General features: G+C 34.3%; 1 protein-coding gene across 1 annotated transcript; it reads left to right on the top strand.

The window, feature by feature from the left end:
• Positions 1 to 5781: 5781 nt before the first annotated feature.
• Positions 5782 to 12544, top strand: LOC113074172 (serine/threonine-protein kinase SBK1). The gene is made up of 3 exons (XM_026246929.1): positions 5782 to 5952; positions 6896 to 7098; positions 11739 to 12544. Exons 1-3 carry the CDS (start codon positions 5784 to 5786, stop codon positions 12384 to 12386), a joined length of 1020 nt encoding a protein of 339 aa, XP_026102714.1. The 5' UTR covers positions 5782 to 5783; the 3' UTR covers positions 12387 to 12544.
• The last annotated feature ends 2119 nt before the right edge of the window (positions 12545 to 14663 follow it).

Raw genomic sequence — 14663 nt, forward strand, 5'->3', positions numbered from 1 at the left:
GCCTCACAATTCTCAACACTTAACACTGGAGAGAATCTCTCTACTCCAGACGCTCCTCATATCAAGTTGTGCGGTGTACAGTGTCTGTGACTGAATGTTCAATTCAGATCTTTAGTTGATTTCTGTCCAAGTTTCAGTAACTAATATTGATAGTAATGATAATAAAGTTACAAGAATGTACCACTATTCACCAGTAAATTCGATATATGGTTACTAATTAGGGGAATAAGGTCACATCTTGTTTTTCTGACTAGGATTTCAGAATGTTTAAACTACTTCTTTTAATAAGAGCACCTGATTTTGCCAAGTAAGACATAATCCTGGATCAACAACTTTTGATGATCCTGGATCAACATTATTGTCCAGGAATATAGACTTAACCCAATCCCTAAACCTACCCATAATTTATTCCTAAAATTAGGGGGAAATCATAGCTGATTAACAATAGTGTAGAAGCACCTAACCCTGACTTTTTTTTTTTTTTTTTTTACCATGGTAAACCATTTTGTCTGGTTTCTGTTACAACAAATACCACATTAACAGTATGTGTATACAAACATGCACACTCACACACAACCACACAAAAGTTTGGGGTTTGCAAGTTTTTTTTCTTTGATGAACATAAGGTTCAAAAGAACAACATTTATTCAAAATAGAGATATTTTGTAAAATTATAAATGTCCTTACTGTCACTTTTGATCAATTTAATGTGCACTTGCTGAATAAAAGTATTAAATATATATATATATATATATATATATATATATATATATATATATATATATATATATATATATATATATATATATATATATATATTTATATATATATATATATATATTACTGGCCCAAACTTTTGACGGTAATATAAGCATACAAAAATGACTATAAAACATTAAAAAAATCATTCTTCATTGCATCTCTTTTATTTAAAAAAAATCATAAAACATCTAAGACTCTCATCGTATGATTACAATGCAAGAACGATGGTAAATGTTCATAAGGTAAAGGCCACTAGGCACATATCTCAACCACAATCACATGTGGTGATGGTATCAAAACCACCTTGTTCGTTAGTGTCATATTCCTCTGTCTCCACCACGCTTTACAGTCCAAATCAAAATCCAGTCTAAGCTCTGTATCAAAGAACATTTGCCAGGGAGAGTAATTAGCCGGTAAGAATAGCACCTATTGAATCCACTGCTTCTAAAAGTGTTCTCCACAGAGACCCTCTTGCCCCCTAATTCATCACCGGAGAGGACAGACGGACAGACGTTCTCACACACATGCACACACGGAGGTTCGGCTGGCATCTGAAATAATATCTTACGAGGCTGTCTGCACCTTCTATAGCATTTCTGGATCAAAACACATCTCATCTAAAATAAACCTTGTGTCTTGTGCCAAACCACTCTCTGGCATAAAGACCCCAGGCCAGATTTGTCTTACTTCTGTTGAGCACAAACGAAGATATTTTAAAGAATGTTGGTAACTAAACAGTTGCTGTTAGCCACTGACTTCCATATGATGAGAAAAACAGTATGCAAATCAATGGCTACCTTCAACTGTTTGGTTACCAGTATTCTTCACAATATCTTCTTTTGTGTTTCTGTAGGGTTATTCATCAGTATTTATGGTGTAACGTTGATTACCATAATAAAAATAAATAAAGAAGGGGAAATTACACACACAGTTCTGCCAATCTCATGTTAATCTTGAATACCCTATAGGCCTATAGTAGTACTGCATCCTTCATAATTCAGAAGAGTCATACATTTTATCAGACTTATAAAAGAAAGATCTTTTATCGCTGGACAGCTCTATCTTTTCAGTGATTTGGAAACTCAGCGTCGAACTGGACCTTGTTAATAAAACAGTCGTCACTGAAATGACAAGAACCAACAAATGTATACAAGCACGCTGATGGGCTGCTTTTGCTCTTGCTGCTCTGTTTGATGTGTGCGTGCGTTCTTCATGACGTCATACAGGCCCATACTTTCGGAATTTTTTTTTACAAAACCCATTTGAACCCTGAAAAAGCAACTTTGGAACAGAAATAATCTGTAATATGTCCAAACGTTTTTTGTTTTTTTACTTTGTTTAGCACAGTGTAAATAACTCAGAATACATGTATTCTAACTGCATTAGTCCTCCCCTTTACATTAAGGCACTTACAATGGAAATTCATTTGACCAATCCTTAAACGTTAAAATATTTGTTGTTTCAAAAGTAGTGTGCAGAAAATCACTTACTAATCTATTATGTGTAGTTATATGCAATTTTACAAGTTTGCTGCCACAACAATGAAACAATACAAACAATGAAACCCTAAATTACCATAAAAAATGGGATTTTACAGCTACAACAATAGATATTTTTGCCAGAAAAAAAATTGACTTGCTTTTATAAATTAAAGTTAATTATTAAATATGAAAATTATAAGCTTAACATCTATTATTTTAAATCCTCCAAATACTTCCCCAATTCTAATGGCCTCCCCATTACTTCCTTTTTTTTTTTTTTTTTTTTTTTTTTAACTTTTTTAAAATTGTTTTTAATTATTTTTGGTCGTCAACATTATCATGCTATAAGTGCTTTTGAAGGAACTTCAGAAACCCAGAAGATTATTCTAAGTGTCCAAATACAATAAAAGAATATGTGCACAAAAGACCTATCATTTTGATGATCTTCACAAGCAGAATTCCTTTTTCGACTATGGCGGTGTAGTTTACAATATAAATGTGAGTGCAAATGCTAAATTAGTCACACAAAACAGTGGCGTACAGTCTAGAACTCGATATGTAATCTGATTATAGTGTTCAAGCGAATCTATTCTGTGACAGCAGGTGGTAAGGAACCCATGATCCATCCACGTTATTCACACCAGTGGGAAACAAAATCACTCTAAATCACTCCCTCACTGCACTGTGATCGCTTTCAAATCCTGTCAGTGATTATCTCACTCAAACCATTAAAGTCATTTTGTGGACTGCTTTTGTTTTTCTTCTTAATTTGCTAAGCACATTCTAGTTCACTGAAGACGAGTAGCATGTTGTATGTGATAAATATTTTAGAATATGAAATATGCAGCAGCAGGGTTTGGCTGAGCGCCTGTCCACACTGAACTGTAATTCCAGTCCCGCTGGGCTCTCAAGACACTGGCGCCCTTAATGTTGTCCCAGTGTCTAAGACATCTCAACCAGCACGACATAAGTCAGTGTCAAGGTGGTCACTGATATGACTGATTAAGTAAGAACCGATGACCTTCCTGCTCATGGCCTTTAATCAACAGTGAAATAGAACTGAGTGTCTGGATCATCAAAACATACAGGAAAAGGGGTAAAAAAATAAATAAGATACGATAAAGTAATGATGCAAGTATTCCAAGAGCACTTTTTTTAATATAAAACCCCCTCAACCTACATTGTTAAAAAAACGAGTTTCAAAGGTGCAAATAAAATTATGAAATCCATTTTACAAGGAAATACCATTTAATTTTCATACTTCAAAATGTCATGTTTAATTCAATGTCATTGGCTGTTTCTTTGTAATTGTGAAAATTACTATCAATTTCTAAGTAAAAAAATTGTGAAAATCTGAGGCAAAAAACCCTAAGGATTTGTATTAATTTAGCTGAAGACTGAAAATCATAGAAAATAATTTGTAAAATTGCTAAAACTGAGATTATTTGTAAAATTGATAAAACTGAATTTATCAATTTTACATTTACATTGAAATAATTTGTAAAATTGATCAAACTGAGATTATTTTATAGACATATTATGAGGATTTTCATTAAAAAAAAAAGTAATTTCTTGTTAAACAGTTATTTCTGTTTATTGAAACTCTATTTATTAACTACAAACTAATCTTTGCATTTTTTGGTTGTGTCATGGTGTTCTTATATATAACACACCATCTATTTGATAAAAGCACTACTGAATGGTGATAAGAATAGAATCTGATGGTGCTGTGAGAGTATGTCACCTTCGATCAGAATGATAAACTGTTCTTTAAAAAAATACTGTAGATACATGCATAAATACACATACGTGACCATATTCATAATACAAAAGTATATGTTTCAAGTGTCGTATTATTAGCTTCTCCACATGTAAAAAGCAAGTACTGAAGTTATGTATACAGTGTTTTCATCGTAACTAGGCCAACTCAGTTTAAGTCTGAATGTAGATAACATAACTGGGGTTATATGATATCAAGTCTCAGCTTTATGCGTCTGATATATGTGAGTCAACATGTGTGTATGTGTGCTGCATGCGGGTGGAGTCAACACCACAGAAGTGTAACTCTTCCCAGAGAGGGTGCTTCATCCATATAAAGCTTTCCAGGAGCTCAAAGCCCTTGTTAGAACAGGAGTCCTCACTCCCAGCACTCTACATCGGCGTCTGGGTGCCCTGATCCTGTGCACAGCTGCAGAGAGGTGAGAGAAGGGCAAAGAGGGAAACAATGACAGATTTGTCAGTAGTTAAATTCTGTGCATTATTGTGCATGCATATGAACACTGTTTGCATTGCTTTTATAATTTAATTAATTTAGACATTGAGGATTTTATCGGGGAAACTGCATTTTTGTTAGCTTTAAATAGGATTGACTTTGAAATGTTAAATTACTTGAAATTGTTTCTGCAAAAAAATAAAAATATATGAAAAAATAAATAAATAAATACATATCGTGATTGATTGATTAATTTATGAACAAGTACGTTTTAACTAATAATTGGTAATTTTCCTTGAAACATATAGCTTTAAAAAAGGTTAAAAAGCAAAGAAATGAATTGCATCATACATGGAATCGTGTTTTCATTTTTTTTCTCTTCAGTCAACATTCAAGTAATTTTCATTGGTATAACAAACAGTCATGCAATGTAACTTACAAAAACCTGCTTAAATTAGGAAGTTGAAAAGGAAAGAAGAGCTCATAACCACACACTAATAATCTCACATGCCACACATACATTCTGTATATTGTAGACACGTTTTGTATGCACACAGAGTATCAGAGTATACAGAAAGCACCAGAGCTTTAATTACAAGAGAAGGAATGTATGTAGTGAGAGATGAGGAGGAATGTGTTGATTGTTCAGTGATGAGTGATGACAAACAGAAACACTCAGCTATTGCATGCACAATACAATCATTTGGAAAGTTAATAATCCATTTTCAGTCTGTAATAACATCTGTATATTTTTTTTTATTTTTTTTTTATAATAATAATAATAATAATAATAATGTTTTTGTATTAGGGTCAATTAATAATTTATTCAAGATGATAAAAATGGAAATTAAAATGTAATGCCTTTCTTGCTTGTTTTTATTACAAATATGATATATGATTTTATGTTTGGTCTGCTGAAATTGCTTTACAGTCTCTCCCTGTGATGTCATTTCTAGTTTTATAGGTTTCTGATTTGTATTTGTATATATTTAAACTACACTTCATCTTTGATAATACTTTATACTTTGGAGATTATATTCAGCATAGTTTTTGGAGATGCTTTGCAATGTTATACTTATTTTACATGTAAATAAATGTTAATGCTTAAACTTAAATATTACACTGCAACATGGCAGTAATGTAAAGTGACCTTTTTTAAGGAAATATGGTAAAACGTTGACCAGTTTTCAAAAATGTACTTGGCAGTTACTATTAAGTTAATACTTCTATATATGTAATCATATATATAAGCTGGGCACAATTCATATGAAAGGCATTGTTTTGTGAATGTTTACACATTATTTTTGTTTTTCAGGACAGGCGGAGCAATGATTGAACTGGGCTCAGTGGAGGAGGGCAGCAGTCTGATAGACGAGTTGATGGAGTTGACATCTCAGAGCTTATGTCAGCTCGAGATTAAAGAACATTTCAACATCATTAAAGAGATCGGCCGTGGCAAGTATGGCCATGTGCTGCTGGTCACCCACCGTTGCAAGGGTACGTCAGACAGATACTTGACTGTCTTAGTCTTAGAAAGCCACTCACTTTGTTTTGTACAAGCAAGTGCAGCAATCTCCACAATTTTCTGAAAATAAAAAAAAAACTTTTAAGTGACTATGTTCAGGAATTGCAGCTCTCCTTTTCTTCATTAAAACAACAGCATTCTAATAAGCCCTTTTGTGTCTTGCATCATCCTGAAAGGATTAGAATGACCAAATATTAAACAGGTCTATTGATTTGAAAGTTAGAATTATTGTTTGACTTTACCTGTATATTTTTAAAGCTTCTGATAGTCCTTTACAGTTTACAAAACAAATGTTCTACTCACAAAACAAAAACTGGAACCATATAACAGTACCATATCACTTTTATCCCACTTCGATACTTACTTGCTTCAATGTGAATTATTAAGAATATCACAGGTTTCTCTCGAAAAGTAGCTCCTGTGTGAAGAAATGTCTCTTACTTTTCGGTGTAAGTTTCCCTTTAATGGTTGATTCTAAACCAAGACAAATTAATATGGTTAATATGATCGGAATAACACAATAGCTCAATATTTTTTTACCATTGGTGCATTTTTATAGTGTTTACTGTGCACAGCATGTGAATGTCTGTATGTATACACCATGATAATCTAATGCACTTTTGAGCAGAAGGTCATGCATCAGACGATCTTTTGAACACATCATAGTCTGTGTAACAGTATTGCAGGAAACCGTTTGACCGATGCAGCAATGAAATACTGCTATTTAAAAGAAACACTACCTCCTCTTTAACACTCCCACAGATCGTAATGCCAAGATATTATCCAAACAGCTGTGAAAATACTTTCCACTACAAACTTAAGCTTGTACGTCATGTTATGTGTCTCCAGAGCACATTTGAAGAAGACAGAAAGTCCTCTGATCTAGTTTCTTTTTCACTGCTGATTGTGTCACAGGGACTCCGATGGCTCTGAAAGTTCTGCCCAAGGCCTCGACCAAACTGCAGGGCTTCCTGAGAGAATACTGCATCTCGTTGCATCTGTCTTGCCACCCCTGCATTGTGGGATTGTTTGGAATTGCCTTCCAGTCCAACGAGCACTACGGATTCGCCCAGGAGCTTGTCACAGGACGGGACCTGTTCGCCATCATCCAGCCACGGGTGGGTACTCAAACATCATGAGATCTTTCCCTTTTACTATGCCTTCATTAATTGTTTTTGCTACTTTTCAATTGCGTTTTATCTATATATTTTGTTTCCCTTCATTTTTCGAATTATGCACATTATTTATCTGTGTATATTTTATCCCCAATTCCAAAGAGGCCAAGCTTGTTTTGCTCTGATCAAGAGATTTTCATGTATACAGTGTTTATAGAAAATAATCACCACCCTTTAAAATAATCATATTATGTTGCTATGCAGCCTGAAATGAAGATGGACACAGTTTTTGTTTTATCCAGCTGTATTTACTCTGTGCAACTTATAACATCCAAGTGAAAGATAGAAAAAAAACAACAACAAAAAAACAGAATCACTGAGTTGGAAAAAGGATCACCACCTTGTGACAGTATTCTGTTGAACCACCTTTTGCTTTAATTACAGCCTTTAGTCTGTTGGGTTATGTCTCTGTCTCTACTAACTTTAGACTTTACAATATTTATACACTCTTCTTAGCAGAACTACTCAAGTTCAGTTCAACTGAGCGTTTGTGAACTGCAGTCTTCAAATCATTCCACAGATTTTCAATGGGGTTTAAAGTCTGGGCTCTGACTAAAGCACATGACCCTTTTCTCCTTCATTCACTGTGTGCTCAGTTTTGCTGTGTGCTTTGGATCATTGTCCTGCTGGAAGGTAAACCTTCTTCCCATTGACAACTTTTTGGCAGACGTGTAGCAGATTTCTCTCAAGAATTTGACAGTATTTTGCCCTATCCATTTTTCCATCTGTGCTTCACTACCTTCTGCAAAAAAAAAAAAAAAAACACACACCCCATAACAGGATATTACCACCTCCATGCTTTACTGTAGGAATGCTGTTATTTGGATGGTGAGCTGTATTGGATTTCCAGGACATATCGTTTGGTGTTGAGGCCAAATAATTAGTTTTAGTATCATCTGCCCCAGACTCTTCAAGATGCGTCTTGGCAAAGCTCAGTCTGACTGCTTGTGGCCTTTCTTGAGGAGTGGATTTTTCTTATAACCCTCCCATACAAGCCACATTAGAGGAGAATTTGTGATATTGTTGTCACATGCACACAATGACCACTCTCTGTCATAAATTCCTACTGCTTCAGAGTTGCCTCAGGGAGTCTCTCTGACCAGTTTCCTCCTGGATCTTTCATCCAGTTTGGAGTGATGTCCTGATCCAAGGAGGGCCTGTGTTCTACCAAATACATTTCACTTCTTAATAATAGACTTCATTGTGCTTCTAGGCATTGATTAGATTTTTTGATTTTTTGATTTATATAATTTTTTTCGACATCCATCTCCTGAATTGTGCCTGTCCACAACTGCCGGAGATCTTTTGACAGTGCCTTGCCACCCATAGTACGTAGATTGTTTGCCAAGGACTTAATGACGATTAGCTAGAGTTTACAAGTCATTTTTAGCAGGGGGTGTTCCTTTTTCCAACTTTTTATTTATTTACTTATTTATTTCTGACATGTTAGTGTTATAATTTTCACTTGGATTTTAAAAGTTGCACTGAGTAAATATAGCTGGATGAAACAAAAACTGTGCCTTCTTCATTTCAGGCTGCAAAGCTAATTCTTGGTGATTCTTTTCTACATGTACAGTATATATATATATATATATATATATATATATATATATATATATATATATATATATATATATATATATATATATATATAAATAAATACACACATATATATATATATATATATATATATATATATATATATATATATATATATATATATATATATATATATATATATAAAGTATGAGCAATATCACACGAGTAGCAGAGTGTTATGGTTGTATATCAGCATGGCTGTGATTTGGCCGTAGGTACGAGACTGCAGGCAGAGTGGGTACATGTTATATTGCGTCCATTACTAATTCGAAAACGTCACTTTAGAACAAGTAATGTAGTAAAATTGAGTTGCTTCTTTAAAAGCTTATTGTATCACTGTATTAAAAGCTGTGTATTATGTAGAGTCGAGTATTCACTGAGTGAATGTGATTACCTGCGTCTGATACAGCATTCATTCTTCAGCTCAATCTCATATTCAGCACAATACATGAGTTTGAATGTCCACTGAGGAAAGCGATATCTTTGTCGTGTTATCCTTTTATCTGTTAAAGGATTAATTCACCCTAAAATTAAAATGTTTTCATTTATTACTCACCCTCATGTTGTTCCAAACCCATATGACCTTTGTTCATCTTCGGAACACAAATTAAGATATTTTTGATTAAATGTGAGCGCTCTAAGCCCCTCTATAGACAGCAACGTAACTGCAATGTTCCCAGGTCCAGAAACATAGTAATTACATTGGTAAAACAGTCCATGTGACATCAATTGCTCAACTTCAGTTTTAAGCACAAAGAAAACAAAAATAACAATTTATTTAAACAATTCTCTTCCCCTGAGTTATGGATTTTCTGCCATTTTGGAGAGTACCCAAGAGAGTAATCGACATAATCAGAGTTGTTTATGTTTGGGGGAGAAATTGCACGCATGAACGTAATCTGCGTAATCAGGATTGTTTATGCTTAGGGGAAAGCGTGCGTTTGCAATCTGATACTCTATAAAATGGGGGAAGACGTAAGGGAGGGAGAAGAATTGTTGAATAATTTTTTATTTTTGTTTTCTTTGCACTCAGAATTTATTGGAAATATTACAGTTGCATTGCTGTCCATACAGGGACTAAGAGCTCTCACATTTCAACAAAAATATCATAATTTGTGTTCCGAAGATGAATAAAGGTCTTACGGGTTTTGGAGAAATTAATGACAGAATTAAAAAAATTGGGTGAACTATCCCTTTAAGGGTTATTTCCGATGACAGCACTGCTCACTGCATTTGTTGGGTACCTCTTACAAGCTGTTGTTGAAAGTAAAAATAACTTCCTTGTTTACAACCCTGTTTCAGTCTCTTTCAATATAAAAGTCTTTACCGCTAACTCACTCATAAAAACTCTTTTGTCTCTTGACGCCATCTAATGGTGGAATAATGCAACTAAAATCACAATCACAAACACACACACACATACATTTTTTTAATATTAAATAGTATTATTAAATACTTCTATTATTTATATAAAATATTATTTATTGAATAATAATATTTAATGAACAACAACAGCAGTCATCACAAAAGTTGCTAGGCATCTCAGTCAAAAGTACAAATGTACATCATTAAAGTGATATAAAAATAAATGTTATGAGACTTTGAATTCAGCCAAAACTATTTACTCTGGAACAAATAATAGATTAATGAGACCAAAGATTGCCCGTTAGATATACCCAAAACAAATTCAACTAACTCATGTTTAACCAGAGCCAGAAGAACTGGCACCAAACGTAACATAGAAAATAAGTAGAAAATGTAGAAAACGTACATTTTCAAATAGATGTTGTCTTTATTTACAAACTGCATATTTGAAGTCTAAACAACTACATCCTAAAAACACTTAAAACTGCATTCTGACACAAAAACAGTATTACTTAAAAAATTATGGTAGATTTGGACGTCTGCCATGACACTTGCTGTGAGAAATGCTGCAAAAGGATAGGGTTTTAAAGAAGGCTTTTAAAGTTGAAGATACTTTAAGAAAGCAATGAAAAATCTATATAAAAAAAGAAAAAAAGTTAAATAAAAATGCCATCAAACGCAGAGTGACTCCATATTTTAAAATGATGGAATTGTGAACGTGACATTTGTTGAATCAGATATACACATATTTGCTGCTGGATATTATAAGTACACAAATGGAAGAAACTATAGTGAGTGTGTTAACATATCAAAAGTGCCCATAGTTTCAGTAAACACTTGTTCAGTATGTGACTAATAAAGCTCCAGATCCTACATGTGACTCCAGGCCTGCCCGACACTGCTATGTACTACAGGCCCGTTCACACGCTAGGCATGTTCACATGTTTCTCGTACTGAATAAGGAGCAGGACGTACGCTTGACATATTTTGGTAGTGTTCACATGTCCTATCAGGAAATCTTGGAGGGTGTAATGTGTGAGTAAAAGAGCAGAGCAGCTGTTTTACTCTGTCACCACACGAGTCCCTGTTACTTCAGCATAAAGAGTGAAACATTAATCCAGGCAGACTGAAGCCTGGAAAGATTTAATGTAGCAATAATGCCACAGGGGCTCCTTATATTTTAACTTATCATGCAATGATGTTGTCTTGATAGAATTTTGTACCTGCACATAAGCAAAGTGTCAGTAATAAACTGTGATCTTTTAAACAGTTAAGACTATTATTTCCCAAATAAATTACTGAGCATGTTGGCCCATTTCTGTTAATAAGAAAAAAAACGTATTTATTAGTTTTTATTTAGAATGTATTATTGAATTTAATATATTATTTATAATATTAAAATGAACATCTAAACATCTTTTTCCAACATTATTATCATATCCATTTTACAAGATATATATATATATATATATATATATATATATATATATATATATATATACAAAACTTTGTCCCCCTGGGTCTCAGGAGAATAGGGTTTTTACTTTTTTTTTTTTTACATTATGCAAAATTTTTAATAAACCAACAACGTACTATACTGCATTTCTTGTTTCCTCCAGGTGGGCATCCCTGAAAGTGCAGTGAAGCGCTGTGCCGTTCAGATCTCTTGTGCTTTAGAGTTCATCCACCAGCGTGGTCTGGTCCACCGCGACATCAAGCCTGAGAACGTACTGCTGCTGGACACCCAGTGCCGGTGCGTCAAACTGGCCGACTTTGGCCTCACCCAGAGACGAGGAACCTTCATCCGCTTCATATCGGGCTCGCTGCCGTATATGGCTCCAGAGCTGTGCGCCATGGTCTTGGAGGAAGGTCAGAAGGAGGTGAAAGTCCCTCCGCTCTGCGTGGAGCCCACTCTAGACACCTGGGCTTTTGCCGTGCTTCTTTTCTGCATCCTCACAGGATTCTTCCCCTGGGAGCGATGCAACGACAGCGACGATTTCTACGAGGAGTTTGCAGACTGGCACAGATCACCGAAGAAAACCCCTGTGCCATCTCAGTGGAAAAGATTCACGCCTGCGTGCATGCAGATGTTCAGGGGGATGTTAGCGCTGGATCCCAGTGAGAGGTGCTCTGTAGGAGAGGTCAGAGGTTACATGGGTAAGGACTGGGTGCGAGCGAAGGACACCAATGGATGGTTGAGAGAAAACGGGGAGGTCAGCACGTCCACACCAAGCCCCTGCAGGGGCAGCTGCAGTGATGAACACTGATAGTGTTATATGACAAATGAGCAGAATGTGGTGCCAATGGCGATGCAGAGAGCTGCTTGGTGGAATGAATTTATATTATTAGAGGTGTTGATATGTTAAAAAGTAATGAGGAAGGCACTCATTTGTGGGTCAATATTATACTTCATCAACAATTTATACTTCATCTACAGCAATTGTGGCATTGCTACAATAAACAAAAACATATTTTTAAATAATTAACTTTAAAAAAATGTGTTGCACTTACGATGGTAATGCACTTACAGTTTTATATACTTACAGTTAATATATATTTAGTTTTTAAAATTAAATTTTGATGGTGTAAAAAGTATATCTGATCAAAAGCTACAATGAAAAATATTCTAATATATATAAATTATATATATATATATATATATATATATATATATATATATTACAAAAAAACCCAAATATATTTATGTTACAATGATAATCAGCTTTTAACTATATGAAAATACATTTAATTTATACTGTATGTTTATTTGAACATAGAAAGCCTTTTTTCTGTTAGATCTTGTGATTTATGTACATTTTTAGTAAAATGTTTGTGTAATCTGTGTTGTTTCAAAAACAACCCTTTTTATACCAAAAGTAGGGACAGAAGACACAGATACCATACTGACCAAAACTTTTTGTCAATGTTTTGTATTTAAATAATACATTTCATATAAGGGACAAAATCTGATAAGAAAGGCATCATAAGTTTAGCTTCTGTAGCTCAAATTTATTTTCGTTTCAGGATGGACCATATTTAGAGTTAATAAACAGGCGGTGTCTTTTAGCTGCATGAATACAGCTGTCATATTGAGCATCTCCTGCTCTTTGTCTAAGATATCAAATACTGTATATGTACATGCACATATTCAATCCTCTACCTTCACCCAAAGTAACAGACATTTTCAGCAATGATTCATATTGTATTATTTTATGATTTGCCAATCACTTCTGTTTCTTGCAGAAATGATGGTCCAGTGCACGAAATGTTTGATGTGTGCTTATCTGACCATCACTATTAAAGTTAGTCCTGCATTATAAAAAAAAATGGATTTCATAATGGATGAGCATGAGCACAGAGCTACTACTGTTAAGCAGCTACTTACGGTATACAGTGGTGGACGAAGTACACAAATCAAGTACTTGAGTAAAAGTACAGATACGAATAATAAAATATTACTCCAGTAAAAGTAAAAGTACTCCTTTTTCAATTTTACTCAAGTGAAAGTACAAAAGTACTCAATTTTGTATGTACTTAAGTAAAAAAGTACTGAAAGATAGATGTTTGCAATTTTATATAGGCTAATTAAATTTTATATTAGCACATTTTATTTTTATTTTTTTTTATAATCCTACTGCTCAAAATACCTGGGATTTTTTCCAAAATAACCACTATATGGAGTCAAGATATATTTTTGTTGTTGATATGGACTACGCTTATGAGAGTAATGTTCACTGTGAAGCTTACACTGTGATGTACCTGAGAGAAAACAGAGATGATAATCTGATCTTCACCTGTAAGAAAAAAATATTTTAAAGTTTGTGGTTTTACAGAACACCACAGTTATATATGACAAGATAATAAGGCCTGAAGTTAGGAAGAACATCTTAAGGAAAATATAATTATATTTTCTAAATGATTTTTTTTCCTTCTCAAACCTTGTCTGTGGTGTAAAAACACCCCTGGCCAAACGGGGTGCATCTCTTCCCCTCTTTGATAATTACTGTAGTTACCATGTTCTGAACATAACATCCTTTCTTTTCTCCCCAGATGTAATCTATATATCTATATCTATCTATCTATCTATCTATCTATCTATCTATCTATCTATATATATATATATATATAGGTGGTTGAATAAAAATATTTGGACATTATTTATAAAAATTACCTCAAGTTAGCACCAGCAAGCCTGCTAGACATTTAGCATCAGCTACAATATTTACTTATTTTCAGTACCGTTCTGAATAAACATTCATGTCTGTCTAACGTTACTCGTCTAAAAAAAAAAGCCTCAAGTTCAAATATTCATTTATCACCAATTAACTGTTTGACAAACACTTCCTGCTTCGAGATCTGAATTTAAAAAAAATCTCAAACATGCTCCGAAGTCCCAATCTGAATCAACCGAGTCGCGAACATGCTCCGAAGTCCCAATCTTAATCAACCGAGTCGCGAACATGCTCCGAAGTGCCGATCTGAATCAACGGAGTCGCGAACATGCTCCGAAGTGCCGATCGGTATCAACCGAGTCGCGAACATGC

The sequence above is a fragment of the Carassius auratus genome, unplaced genomic scaffold (assembly GCF_003368295.1).
Source record: "Carassius auratus strain Wakin unplaced genomic scaffold, ASM336829v1 scaf_tig00013767, whole genome shotgun sequence".
Taxonomy (NCBI): Eukaryota; Metazoa; Chordata; class Actinopteri; order Cypriniformes; family Cyprinidae; genus Carassius; species Carassius auratus.